The 14,542-nt window shown below is 41.0% G+C and overlaps 1 protein-coding gene across 7 annotated transcripts in view; it reads right to left on the reverse strand.

Annotated features, from left to right (window-relative positions):
- dpp6a (dipeptidyl-peptidase 6a) overlaps positions 1 to 14,542 on the reverse strand; it is a 219,788-nt gene that overhangs the window by 143,258 nt on the left and 61,988 nt on the right. Inside the window, exon 1 of one of the 7 annotated variants that reach the window (XM_085764048.1) lies at positions 10,345 to 10,634. The exons of 4 other annotated variants lie outside the window; for them this stretch is intronic. In XM_085764048.1, coding sequence (XP_085620174.1) covers positions 10,345 to 10,518 — 174 coding nt within the window. In that variant the 5' untranslated portion in view covers positions 10,519 to 10,634. Of the gene's footprint in view, positions 1 to 10,344; positions 10,683 to 14,542 lie in introns of those variants that run through there. 2 more of the 7 variants (XM_085764050.1, XM_085764049.1) reach the window with 2 other exon arrangements.

The following is a 14,542-nucleotide window of genomic DNA, read 5'->3' on the forward strand; positions in this document are numbered from 1 at the left end:
TTTGCCGACTGTCATTTCGACTTGATACGTGTTGAATGGGGTGTTGTTTGTTCACACGCACAGCTGATAATAGCTCCGGGACAGGTGCTGAAATCTATCTTTAAGTGCTAAATGGATCCTAATGCATTTGGACTCGCTATGCTCTCACACGCTGAGGTTTGTGTTGCTGCATTTCAGCCTATTGATGCCACTGCGAGTCGAATGTTGCATCTCTGCTCCCGTGAAGACTGATCTGTGTGTTTTCTGAGAAGTAAAAAGGGATGATGGGCGAAAATTGAGATTTTGAGGATGCTAATTGCTAGCTATGATTTTGAAACACAAACACACGCACACAATTAATGCACAAAGACATACCATGAGTAAACTGCAGTAGTCTAGATTGCCTTTGCAATAGACAAAAACCTTAAACCATACTCCTCCTTCAACTGACCCAGTGATCACAGGATGAGGTGTTACAGTTCCCTCCATTCAGTTTTACCCATCAGGCCTCTGCTGTGATCCTCCAGTCTGTGCAGGCTGGGTCACATCCCCTCTTTATTGTCTCAGAGACACACTATTCATCTTTTATTATATAATACACTATTCAATTATCCACCTCTGGTTTTGATCAAGCGTCTTTCTCTGTTGGCCTCTTTTGCCTTAAAGGCAAATGCTTTATCTTGTCTGTGGCTGTCCCTTCCTCCCTCCGTCCCTCTGTCTCTGCGCTTTCCTTTCATCATCCCTCATCCCCTGTATCATTGATTTAACCTCACTTTGTATGCCTGGCCTTCAGTCCCAACAGACCCCGCTTCCAGAACGATGTGTTTCCAGCCCTTTCCGCCGCAGAAGTGATACAGCTCACTCTGAGACAGCAACAGGACAGCCTCTAGTGGTGTAGCAGGGGCACTTCATGTGATGCTTTTTACCTCTCCAGCCTCAAATGTAGCTGACATGATGTAGCTAGTCGTCTGATGTTAAAAATGTAAGATGATAAATCTTATAAGCAACTGAACAGTTAACAAGCGTATATTAAATATTCTAACTGTCAAAAAACCCCATAAAAAGTCAATGTTCTGGTCCCCCTGTGCTCAATAAGCTTGACAGGTCAGCTTTGATTCACTGCAATATGTTGCAACGTAGAGGATTCTGTGTTAAATCACATGAAACAGACTCCTATATGAATTTTTAAAGTTAAAGAAAAACACATCAATACACACAAGAAGCACATCTGAAGACCAAACCGAACCTGCAGAGGTACAAACGCCTGGCCAAATTTAGACCCCAGAGCAAACGAAAAACTTTGCAAACTCATAAAAGAACCCAACTTGATTCCTCTGGGAGGGTTTTTAGCAAAAAAAAAGTTCATCAAACAGTCAAGAGTTTGACCTCATGCAGTCACAGTTTCATGTAAATCACATGCTGTCTGTTTTCAGTGGGAATGCTCGGGGGGTTATCCGCCTCTCCGCTGTTTCCTTCCTAATCTTAGAAGTACTGCGTCCAGTCATAAATAATGACTAAATCAGCACTCTAGTTTTCTGACCCATAAAAGTGAAGCGCAGTGCAGCTCTTAAGGCCTGCACATGTGTTTGTGTATGTGTGCATTTTGTATACAGCTATATGCATATGTCAGAGAGATGGATAAGGGCGGGGAGGAAACTCTGCTTAAAACCCAGCAGAGGAGCATTTTGGTGACTGCGTGCCCGTCCTCCTCCTCCTCCTTCTCCTCCTTTTTCCGTTGCCTGCCTCTCGTCACGCTGAAAATACCTCGTGAAGAGGCCGGATATGAATTCATTTTATGCTGAGATGACGTTATTAATGCCCACCATCTGTTATCGTCAGCTAGCTGCCAGACGAGCATCGGCGGCAACACAAAGAGGCGACGCAGCACCGGTTAGAGAGTTGCAGACGTCAACAGTGAGACACACTCTGTATTGACGAAACTGCCCTTTTTTTTACCCCTCTAAAGTTATCTATAGCGTCTCCATCGCAGTTAACCGGGGAATTTGTTTCTCCATTTCTGCAAAACACAGATTCTGAGAGAAGTGACAAAAGCAGGAGAGAGACAGAGGAGAGCTGTGTGCAGCAGAGATTTTGTTTTTCGCTCAACAACTTCTTATTCCGTTTATTTTCGAAGCTGTTAAGGACAAATCTGATGCAGATTGTCATTATTTCGCAAATCCCTCCAGTGAGTGGGGCGGGATTATGTGATGCTGTGAACCCTCCCTCTGGACATGTTCAATCACTGTTATACACAGAATGGAAAAGGAGGCAGGGGGAATACAAGGAAAATTTGGCATATTTTTGATTGTGTGGGGAACCAAGTCTGTACAGTACTTTACTATGCATCATACATAGGCTACACGCATACAATCCTATACAGAGCTACTGAGACACGAACCCATTAAAACTACCTTCAGCCTGTGTTCCAACTAATCCCATGACCTCCTTCTGCTTGACATGATTGACCTATGCACAAGAATGCCAACTTAGCCACGAACCCCCTCTTAATGTGTACCTGATTTGGTTAGCAAAAGCTTTGCGATGATAAATAAACCATACTGCAGTTTTACACCCCAGTGGCTGCATAATTCATCGCTAGGGAAAAAATGGTGCACATGCGAAGGCGTCATGTTTGATCAACATGGAGTGTTTGAGGGTGTGTTGATGAAGGAGAAATTAGCTAAAGGAGGAAACTGAGCCGGAGGTCACAGAGGTCTCGTCACATAGGATTTAGAGAATGACAGTGATCAAGTGAAGGCAGGGTGGTGTTATTATTGACTGGAGACAATAGGAAACAATTACATTTGTTGTTTTCTGATTGGACAGGACTGCATATCCATTATTCCCCTGGTTCTTGTTCAGTCCTCTTTTTTATTTGTGATTGTAAGGAAATACTGCAGGATTGTGAAAATAAAAACACCACACACACACTCACTCATTTTACACACACACACATGGGTCTCCAGACGCCACCCTGAATCGAGTGTGTATAGACAGATGTCTCTATACTTCAAGTGCCATTATTCACTCACTATTTACTAATCAACACAGAATGAGTAGAGACCTGGCAAATGCTCCATCTGTAATCAGGTAGAATTAAACAAGCAGCAGTTAATTATTCTACACTAATTAAGACTAGTTCACTGGGAGCAGAAGACAGACAGTGGCAACGCATGTATTCACCTGGACTCCCTTTGTTCAGTACTCTGGGGAACATTGCAGCATACTACATGTAACTATGTGAAGGAGAAGATTCTTTATCCACTTTCTGGTAAAACAAGAACCTGATTTCCATGGGTTTCTGGTTCTTGACTCTGGTTCTTGACTGTTGCCTGCAATATCTTACAGAGACTGAGGTAGAACATTAAAGAAACTTTTATGTAATAAAGGTAAATTAACAAAAGGTGCAACTTCACGCAGCAATTATCAAATTGAAATGTGTTGAATGTGGCCCGCTAACAGTCTACAGCCATCTGTGACCTAACATGGTAATGTTAGCATGATACTGCAATACGGCAAGTAATCGTTAAAGGGATAGTTCAACATTCAATAGGGATTATGGCAATGGGCCAATTTGCCAAAATGTTGAACTATCCCTTTTACTTTGCAGCTATATTTCACGAACCAAAGTATTGAATGCATTATTTCTGTTGATGGTGCAAGATAAGAATTCAAGGATCACTAAAGTTCACTCTGAGGGGACATGATTATAACAAATGTTATGCCAATTGTTCAAATATTTGTTAAGACACTTCACTGAAAACACAGAGGAGAGATGTCAATCTAACCTGAATCTAACCAAGGTAGCATGTTTACAGTACATGTGCTACTGCTTAATGGAAAATACATTACTTGAAGTGGATTTAATGGATCATCCAACAATGAGTACCGGTCTGAGCACTTACTAAACTACTACACCATGCTGTTGTCAGTGGTATATCATGACATTAAACAATTATAGAAAAACATGCATCATTTACCATAATGTTTACTCACACAGCAGGCTATCCTATTATACTGTCACAATATGCTCATAGCCAATAGTGCACAAGAACCAATGTAAACCGAAGCGATTCGATGAGACAGAAAATAATGAGCCAGTCTGTGTCGCAGGGTGCTTAAAGTTAATGAAAAAACAAATGGGCTGTTGGAGAAAGGAAGACAGAACTAAACACAGCATTGGACTTTTTAAACAAAATCAAGTGAAAGAGAATATTACTCACATATGAGTCTACAGACACTAAACTGCAGTTTTAGTTCATCTAAAATGTTCGAGTTGATCAGAATAAAAAGGCATTAGAAGTTCTGTTTGTGAAAATTGAAGCAGACAAATTAGGTCAAAATAAGATGTAGGAATACTAACTGTAGCGGCGTACACATACTGCTGACTGTGGTGTTAGAAAAAAAGACAGTAATCTCTCGACACCAGTGAAAGCTGTTCTGTTTCTGTGTTAGTGATAGCACTGTGAGAACAGAGATATCTTCTGAGTGTAATAAATATATAAAGAAATAAAAGAAAAAAAACATTTAGATTATAAGCATAGGGCTGTCTATTATGAGAAACTGTGAATTTTATCTGCCCGGTGAGGGAAACAAAATTATTCCCATGACTTATTCAGAGGCCTATCATAGCCTAAAATAACCCCTTTACCTGCTGACACAGTGAAAACGAGGAGTATAGAAGCGTATTTGACAACACACTGTGTATTTACAGCTTCCCTCTCACTGTTATTCATCATTATTATTTGTGTTGTCATAAAACCCGGATCTGATATCGGCCAGCTTATTAAAAGGGCATTTCAGGGCTTGGCTGTCTCATAATCCATACCCAGAAAAATATCCTCTTTTTGTCTCTGCGTGCATTCATGTGTGCGTGTTTGACAGAGAGATAAAGCCAAAAAAAAAGGAGAAACACTGTGTGTGTGTGTGTTAATGTGCTGCTGCGGATTTATCCTCTTCCCCCTCCCTCCTCATCCTTCTTAATGCAAAGTGCAGGCGCAAAGCCATTAGACCGCAGAATAAGTGAGATGAGTTGGGGGAGTGTAAGAAAAAACGTACAGATGTGGGAATACAGTATGCAGCCCAAAGCGCGCACACACAACACACACTAAAAACACACTCACCTCTCTGTGAGTTAAAGGGTTTTTGAATCTTAGCCAGATATCTCCTGAGTCTCATTACGTTTGTGCTGATCCTACTAGACAGAGACAGATAAAACAGAGATGTTTACTGTTGTAATGGCGTCTGTGGAGAAAAACAGAATCACACCGTGGGGACTGAACTTTGATGGCGTAAGTAAGGATCCATTTCTGCTTTTTGGGTCTGTCTTCTCGCCACCGAAGAGGATGTCTAATTAATGAGGCTGAAATGTGAGACTGGATGTACTTTTCCCTTTAAAATAAAGCTGCCGGCAAGAGCACAGGCTCAAGTGGGAACCAAAAGGCTTTACATAATATCACGAGTAATATCTTGATGAATTCAGACTGGACCAAAGGAAGGTGAAAAGCTAAATATTGTCAGACATTAGACTTGTCAGATCTCCACTGGACTGTGAAAGTCACCAGACAAGACACCCGCAACACCTTCAACAGCCACGAATGAAACCCTGTTCTCATAGTGGAGGCAGATAACATGGGGTTGAAGAATGAAAAAAAACAAAAAAAAATATGTTTGATTAGATTGTAATGAGTTGTTTCACCAGCTGGGAATCATCATCAGAGAGGATTTCAGACTAAGATCACTATCAGATGTATTGACAGAGACGGATTTAGCCCACAATGGAGAATAAGTCAAGCTCATGCCAAACAAAAGCGATAATGAGTTGTTTTAAATGCATTGTCTATTTGAGGGGGGCTAATTCCTCTATCTGGAGTCCTCGTATGCAAAACAAACACTGATCACTGACCTATTATATGATTGGAAGTTTAAACTAAGCATTCTGATGTTGTAATAATATAGTTCAGTGACTCCAATGATGCTAATCTGTTGCCAGAACATCACGTTTCCCTCCATCAGAAGGAAATATTGTACTTTTTTTTAAAACTGGAAGATACTCCTCCTCTAAAAGCTATGATAGGAAAACATAATGCCTTATTAGGGAGCAGACAAGGGCTCCTTGTTACATATCAGACATCTGGGAGTTGTTCACAGCAGCACCAAAGGTTGATCTCCTCTCTAAGCTCCTTAGATGGATTAATTTAGGTGACTGTTCAAGGCCAAAAGAGTTCAAATGATGCAATACACCACATTAAAGCAAAAAACTAGAGGAAGCTTCAGAAACATGCATATAAATGTATCTAGCTCTTTCACCCCTAAAATTTATCTTGCGACCTAAGGTATATAGTACTGTACTGTAGAAATCTATCAACACCTCAACCAGCAACAACATTAAAGTTCTTGATGCATCAGCGTTGACATAGTGTTAAAAATACCATACATAATAATACATCACTCACAGGTACAATCAAGCTCAGAGCCTGTTCAAGTACATTTTGCTGATGATACATCTGCACTTTCACTTACTGAGATTTTCTGACTATAAAAGCAGGTCTAGGTCTTATATTATTACTGTCAAAGTATCAAAGTGCTCAGTCCACAGAGGAATGTACACAGCCTACTATTCAGAAACTGAGCCTTAAAACCAGCCGTCAAGACTTCTGTAACTTTGTGATGTTACAACATAACAGTCCACCAACTTCTCCAAAACACTCTCATGGACAAGTTGTGACCTGCACATTCACCACGCTATGAGATAATAACGGAACGTTACGAGATAGAGGTAAATGCAGAAACTGCTTGCCAAAAAACTGCCCCCGACGGAAACACGCATCAGCGGTTTTGCATGAAAACATGTCATGTACCGTTCTGTTATTATCTCATAGTGTGGTGAATGTGCAGGTCACAACTTGTCCACGAGAGCGTTTTGGAGAAGTTGGATTGTGTATTTGATGAGTTTGATGAGGGAAACCAAGAAATCCCATGAGCCTCCGTAGCGTAGCTCTGAGCAGCTCGCGGTTCTGCTCCACCGTTCTAAAAATAGCTTGCACCGACAATTAAAGGTAACAAACCTACTCCTAAGACTATAGGGATTATAGGAATGGGTCAATTTGCCAAAATGTTGAACTATCCCTTTAAAACCACAACCCTTCTTATGGATCAACACTTCAAATAAAACATTGGAAAAGAGTCAAATATGGGACCTTTAAGTCAGGTTTTAAACAAATGGCTTGGAGACTTATTCCATCACTGCCCACTCTTGGCATGTGGACTATAGGCTGTGTGCTTAGAGAGTCACCCGGCCACTCAGTCGATACCTGGCACAGCGAAGGCATCCATCAATATCCATGCGTCCTTCAGTCGGACAGTAAACCTTAACATGCTCCCTCACTTTATTGGGTCCTGGATTCATATTTAAGCTAGTATAAATTGCAAATATGATTATCATCTTGGAAGGAAAACCACATAGCAGAGCAAAAAGGCAAGTGGGTGCTAAGGACAGGGAGATAAGATGAGGAAACATTAGGAAGAAAATGAGGGTGTTGAGACTTTGGGTCTTACAATTAAAGTGTTAACATGACACTTTTATCAAGGGAGACTTACAGTACAATGAGCACAACGCGTGTAATGAAACCAATATCTCATGCATTACAAGCAAGCAGTAATGCCACAATATGATGAAGTCAATTAAGGCTTTTTACTGCAAAATAAAATAAAATGATGCCACTGTTAGAAAATTATAAGGCTTGAAACCTTTCTGATGTTGCCTTTTGTTGCTAAAAATAGTCACAGTGTGACAGAGAAGTGCTGTGTCAGGAAGGAGAAAAGGGTGGATAAACTTTTGAAGTGGCAGAACAGGGCTGTGCGCTGGCCCCGTAGGAAGGCTGAGTCAGTGGATGAGCTCTTCATCCCAGTGGGCTCTAGTTCTCATCCACACAGTGTGATGTAAATGTCACCTCCGCCAGACTCAGTCATTAAAGCCACACAGCTGGATGTATGCCAAAGCCTGGATTGACATTAAAAAAAGAAGGCTAGTCAGGACCAGTATAACGGCTATATAAATACAGCATGTGCTCTCTATATAATTAAACAGGTAGAGCATGAGAAATGTTGATAATGATAAGTCTACCGATGAATCAACAGAACTAATTGTCTCTCACACATTATTGCCCTCTGGTAATCACTGCACAGGCCTAACACTCCAAACTCCTTATATCTGACAAAGCTCTTGCATGCACTATCCCCCGTCATGCTCTCAGGTTGATGAATAGGGACTATACATCACTGTTTGTATTGATTTCAGATCATGTTGGAGTTCTCTGCACCAACAAACACAAAGACAGCACCATGGGTCAATAAATCAACCTCATGTTGTATTCATGTACACCTCAACCAGTGTTTTACCTCCTGCACCTCATCAATGTACGACGCAGGAGGGAGCAACACAATCTGGCAGGCAATACCTAAGATGCAGATATTTGGATGGAGAGCTCATGTTATGTTTGATAGATGTTATTAGTGTAAAAAAAAATGGATTGTGAGGTTTTCTGGAAGTTCATGCTGATTTCTTTAAGTAGTAACTGCTGGATAATTTTGAAATTTAAAAAATACATTTTGAACATCATCCTTGCCTGATGTAAGACCAGTTCTGAAATGCTGCAAATAAATGTTCCTTTTTCAAGTGAAGACAGTGTGCGTGGTGAGTTTTTAACAAAAAGTGTGCTGAACATATCCTGTCATTCTGACAATGATAGGAGAACCAATCAAGTCCCAGTTTCCCCTCGTGTCAACTTGCTGCTTTGTAACTGAGATTAAAGGAGACAAAAAATCAAAACAACTAAGTTGCCTTGAAGACTTTCAAATGGAACTAGTTAAAGTGGATTTACATCTGTTTGTAAATTGTGTAATGCTGAGTCATTAACTTGGAATGTTAATGAAACTACAAAATGTTGGTGTCAGCTCAAATATGTCAGTGAAAAGCCTGGATGCAGCCGATTGTGTGTCTCATAAAAACTTATATCCTAATTCTGATCATTGCTTGATATATAATCATATCATTCATCAGTAACAAATACATATAGGCCTATATTATGTATGACAACGAAAAACTAAATAAAAATGTCTGATTTTGAAAAGATCTGTTTTTGTATAGTTATTTTATATAATTCTCAATAGCAGAAAGTTCAAGCTGCAATCCATCAATTCTAGAAAACCCTGGAGTCTATAGGTTGTAATGTATATTAAAAACATTTGGGCTGCCTGTTATTTTGACAACTAAAAGAGGTTTGCTTTCTGCAATGTGAAATCTTTAAACCTCAGACACTAAACCATCTTATCCCAAGGAACTGCACAGGCAGTATATGTAACAACTTTCAGCAAACAAGGGGAAAGCAGCAATGCAAATGTGTCATGTGAGGAAGTGACAAACAAATGCAGCCTCACAATAAAAAAAAAGGCTTGGGACCTGCTGTCTTGTTTTCAGAACCATGGACAGCGACTAGAGCGAGTAAAGTCAGTCTGTGCTTCAGCACCTCGGACAGCGACCATGACGGGCGAAGAGGCAGTCGACCATTCAGCACCATGGACAGCGAATACAGAGGGTAAACAGACAGTCAGTGGTTCAGCACCATGGACAGCGCCACGGCTCTGCTCGTCCTACCTGATGGTTTTGGCAACGGTTCAGGCTCGGGCGGGAGCTCAGAACGGCCAAACAGGGATTAGAATACCGCCATTATTAAAGAGCCAAGGTGACCCCGTTGAAATGTATGAAAATCCCTCCACAAATAAATCATCTGGGGGAGAACAAAATGCAGTCTGAGTCATGGCTACTTCTGCATTTTCACAGCACAACATCTGCCCTGTATGAACATGTAACATAATGACAAAAAACAGAAGCTTGTGGAAAAGGTCAGGGAATGAGGGTGTTTGCCATAAATTAATTCCACCCACAGTGAAAATCTACTTTCAAGGACGGTTTAAACAGATGCATGTTAGGTGTAAAAGTAGGACCCGATGCGCATCCAACAACAGCACCAATAGTGTCAAAGATTCTGACGTGTCATTTGTGAGATGTATTAAGTGACCCGACAGCGCCACTGAGCGCGTATCGCTCTCCAAGAAACGTTACTGACGCGTCATTTATTGACAGACAAGTCAGCCAATTGAGGCAATGACGCACAACTTTGACAACTTTCCCCTCTAAACAGTGGGGAGTTGTAATTAACAGCAAAGAGACACTAAGTACACTCAACCTTTTCCTGGGCTCTACAATCAATATAGCTCATCATTTAAAAGTCGATGCCATGTGTATAAGGGCGCATTTGTCTAATCGAGAAACAACGGCAGTGATTGACGTGTTAAGTTTCTTACATCCTCGTCCTCGCCGCGCTGCCGACGGTACTGATGCTGAGGCTGGGGTCGTTGGTTCTCCACCGCCCTCTCCCCCTCCACACCTTGCCCGAGGAGATGGCTCGCCTCTGGAGGGTTAGGGAAGGATTTGTTTGTGTTGATCTTGCCGGTGAATCTTTGATACAGCGACGCCATTTCGACTATTCGTCAAAAAAAGAGAGAGATAGAGAATAACTTGGAGAGTCTGTGTTGTCAATCAATAAATGCAAAAGAAAGTCCGAGTTAGAGAAGGTCAATGAATAATGACTGAGGTAATTCGATTAGAAGATGCTCTGGTTCAGTTAAAAAAAAAAAAAAAATCAGTCCAAGCTGTTCAGGATTCACATCACGTACTTTCTCTGGTCTCACCGATGCGGCAGCGACGCAGTTTCCAACACTTTCCCCAACTTGATGCGAAACTGACAGCAAAGCGAAGCAGGCTGGGTCACAGGAGACTGAAGGAAACACTCATGATCCGGACCCGAAAGACACCGGGATCGTGCCTCCGCGATATCCCGTCTCCCTCCTTTCCCTCCCTCGTGGCAGAAAAGAAAGTGACCGCTGATAACCGCTCAGGGACTGGAAGGTCTGAGCGTTACACAGCCCCGCTGATGTACCAAACAACCGCCAACGACCCAGCGCCACATTAACAGATCAGATATCAGAAGATTTGCGGTCGAAACTTATCATGACTTTGCAGATAGTGAGCTTCAAGTACCTCTATTTAGTTTTTTTTTTTTTTTTTTTTTAATCTTTGCCTCCATTTCAGTTGGAGAGGTGTCGTGCGGAGAGCAAGAGTGCCCCCGTGTGGAGGAAAACGCAGGGAAAAGTTGACAGGCCTGGCACATTTACAAGAAGACAGGTTTTGTTAGACCATAAAATAAGAACATGAATCCGTCTGACATCGCTCAAGGAGATTTCACAGAGACTTATTCTTTTTTCTTCAAAGTTTCAGTGGCAGAAGTGACAAGTTGTACTCATTTGTTTCCCATTTAAATGTTATTACTTGGTTTCTTCCATTAATTCCACCAATACATCAACTCACTGGTGACACTTTACAGTCAGGGCAATGTGTGTGATACAAACCGCTGGGTGAATGAATTAAGTTGTGTGCTGAAGGTGCAAATAAATACATGAACAAGTGAATATCGAGCTGCAACTAACAATAATGTTTTCTCAATGCTTGTTTTGTTTTGTCTTTGATATTCCCCAAAGTCCAAGGAGACACGTTCAATTTGTGTGTTTTAAACAACAATGAAGTGCCTAGGTTTACTATATTTACCAAATCCTGATCTGTTTTCCTTGCAAGATGACAGTATTATTCCCATCCAGTGATGAGGCTATTGATCAGAAAAGCTGATTAATCTCTAAATGAGGAAATGAGTCATGAGGAACTGCATTTATGAAGATTCAAACAAGGATCTGAGCCCAGATACAACATCTAGCTTGATTTGTGATCACAGCACAGGAAGAGTCATTTCATACAGCAAAATCTGTAATTTGATTTGTTCCTGTACAGCCTCACAGGACACAGAACAACGCCCTCTGTGGACCCAACAAGCTGAGCATGCTGGGATTTTTAAACCTCGCTGTGACAGATAGGTGGAAGATCTAATCCACTCATCACAGCCCACGTAATGCATAAATTGCAAGAGCAGGCACAACTTCTCTGGGAAAAACTCAAAGCCTCATGAAATGCAAACATCTTCCCTCCTTTACTTTCACCAACAGGAAAACAACTCACATCTGCTCAGATTTACTTTTCAATTAAGACCACTTCCTAAAAGAAGTCTGCAGGGTGTGTTTGTAATCTAAATAGATTAGAAACACACCCTGCATTGCATGACTTGATTACTCAGCTGCAAACCCACATATATAGATAGTACACTCCCCTGATCTGCTCTGGCTCTGCAAAAAAAAATAAAAATTACCATTGATTTCCAAGAAATGTTTCATAAAAGGATAGAAAAAATGCTTCCATGTGTTTCTGCACATCAAATCCATCTCAGACTCTGGCACAGGACCCAGAAATGCAATTCAATTTTCAGGCACTGTAGTGATGTGATTAGGTAGAAAAAAAAGAGGAGGCTGGGTAGCAAGATTTGTCAAACTGCAGGAAATCCTGAGGGTACTGATGCAGTACATTTCAAGGTGGACTGAATATGTGGAACATCTTCAAACTGGTTATTAATAATGTGGAAAAAGTGAGCAGGAAGGCACTTCTTGGACCCGCAGTAAGGTCTTATTAGATCATCCCATCATATCGACAACATAGGAAGCATTAAATATGATTATTTCTTGGGCCTATGAGGAGTTAAACCTAGCTGTGTAGGGGGAGGGTCAGATCAGACGAGATCCTGCACTTGGGCACCAGAGGGCAGAGCTGTCCCCAGCCAGAGTCTCCTCTGTGTGGGGAAGGACTGTCTGATATAAACTCAGTGGAACATTACAAACTTCTAAGAAACAAAAGAAAAATAAGCAAAATACATCCGTTTTCCCTAAACAAAGAGGATTTAGATATGCTCCAGGTGCATTTTATTCAATTAAGGACAATTCTCATTGAGTCATGTTATCATGCATGAATGCAGCTCTCCCTGTGGGTGCTTCCTGGAAACCAGTGACAGGGAATTGTTCCAATATTCTGCTCAATTTCCTCTCTTGTGCCCCAATGGGTTTCATACATAAAAAAGCCATTTAAGGTAAAAACCAAACAGCAGCAAACACAGCAACGCCAAGTCATACTGTATCAATCACACATATTTGTGGATATTAAATGCTCCAAAACAGAATAAACACTGGCATCTAGTGGATACATGTAGCTTAATTCATCTATGTCTGTTTCTGAATAAACAGCTCAATGTTCTGCTAAATGTAAAAAAAAAAATCATAAATCTATGTTGCAACTTCTTGCTGAAGTTATTAGCAGGGCTGATGAGCTCACACACATGCCAGTGTGTCCCCTCCTTTCAGCCAGCCAGCATGATTTATGATGGATAGTTTCCCATTTCATGCTACTGTGCAGGAGCTGTACTTATCAAGCCACATCCCCTCCTTGGACTGGAACTACTCTGGAGGGCTGCACTCACTAAATCCTTTCCTCCATCATAAAAATGAAGGTGGTGTACAAGCAGCTGCCACAGTACGAGGTGGCAGTGGGAGTTGTTGGGTCACTGTCCACAGTTATTTCCAAATGCTGTGTCATCGCCAGTGGATTTTTAAGATGCAGAGCTGGCGGGGAGAAATTAATGTGGCCAGAGGGAGGTGGTCAATCATCCTGACAAGCTTCAAGTAACATGAATTAAACAACAGGATCAATATCTCTGATGCTGGATGGTGGAATAAAAATGATTCAGACTCAAAAAGAGCATGATTTAATGGGCAGTTTCACATAATTACAGGGAAAAAATGCATTTTTTCTAATACAGTTTCCTCCCCTATTTCCTCTTGTTGTGGCTTTATGAAAAACGAATATTACTCCTCTCTATCAGACACTGTCAATAAATCTGCTTGTTATGACTCTTTGAGGCTGGATGATGTTTATGCAGTGAAATATTCAAACACAAGAATCTGTGTTTTTAATAGATACAGTACTCCATCAAGCAGACATGCACATATTTTCCCAAGGCAACTTTAATTTACTTGCCGTTTGTATAAATGTTATAACGTCACTTGGATTTAATGGTCCAATATTGTATAAAATGAGATGTAGTCTTTTGTTTATCATAAAGCAGGTCTCGGTTCAGTAGAAATACTATGAAAGTATCAAAGCCCTCAGTCCACAGAGAAATGCACACAGCCTGCATTCAGAAACTGAGCCTTAAAATAAGGAGCTAGGACTTCTGTGACTTTGTGATGTCACAATAAATTAGTCAACAGGGGAAAGGCTATGAGCCTCTGATCTGATTTTCTGACCAACCTGTTGGAGCACTATAGAAAGAAACCTGAGAGAGATGTCAAACTACAGTACCTTGAGATGTTTTGTTTTTCCCCCGTCTTATTCCTAAAGCCACACATACATCTTCTCATTGATCAAGATTTCAAATAAAACACAGGAAAAGTGTTAAATATGAGACTTTTAATATCAAGTTCTGTGGGTCAGAACATTGTTTGGATTTGCAGCATGAGGATATGAGGGGTTGCACCTTTGAAAGATTGTCGTTAAAAACATTTATTGGTTCTC

The sequence above is a fragment of the Trachurus japonicus genome, chromosome 20 (assembly GCF_045865225.1).
Source record: "Trachurus japonicus isolate A0001 chromosome 20, Traja_1.0".
NCBI classification, from domain to species: Eukaryota; Metazoa; Chordata; class Actinopteri; order Carangiformes; family Carangidae; genus Trachurus; species Trachurus japonicus.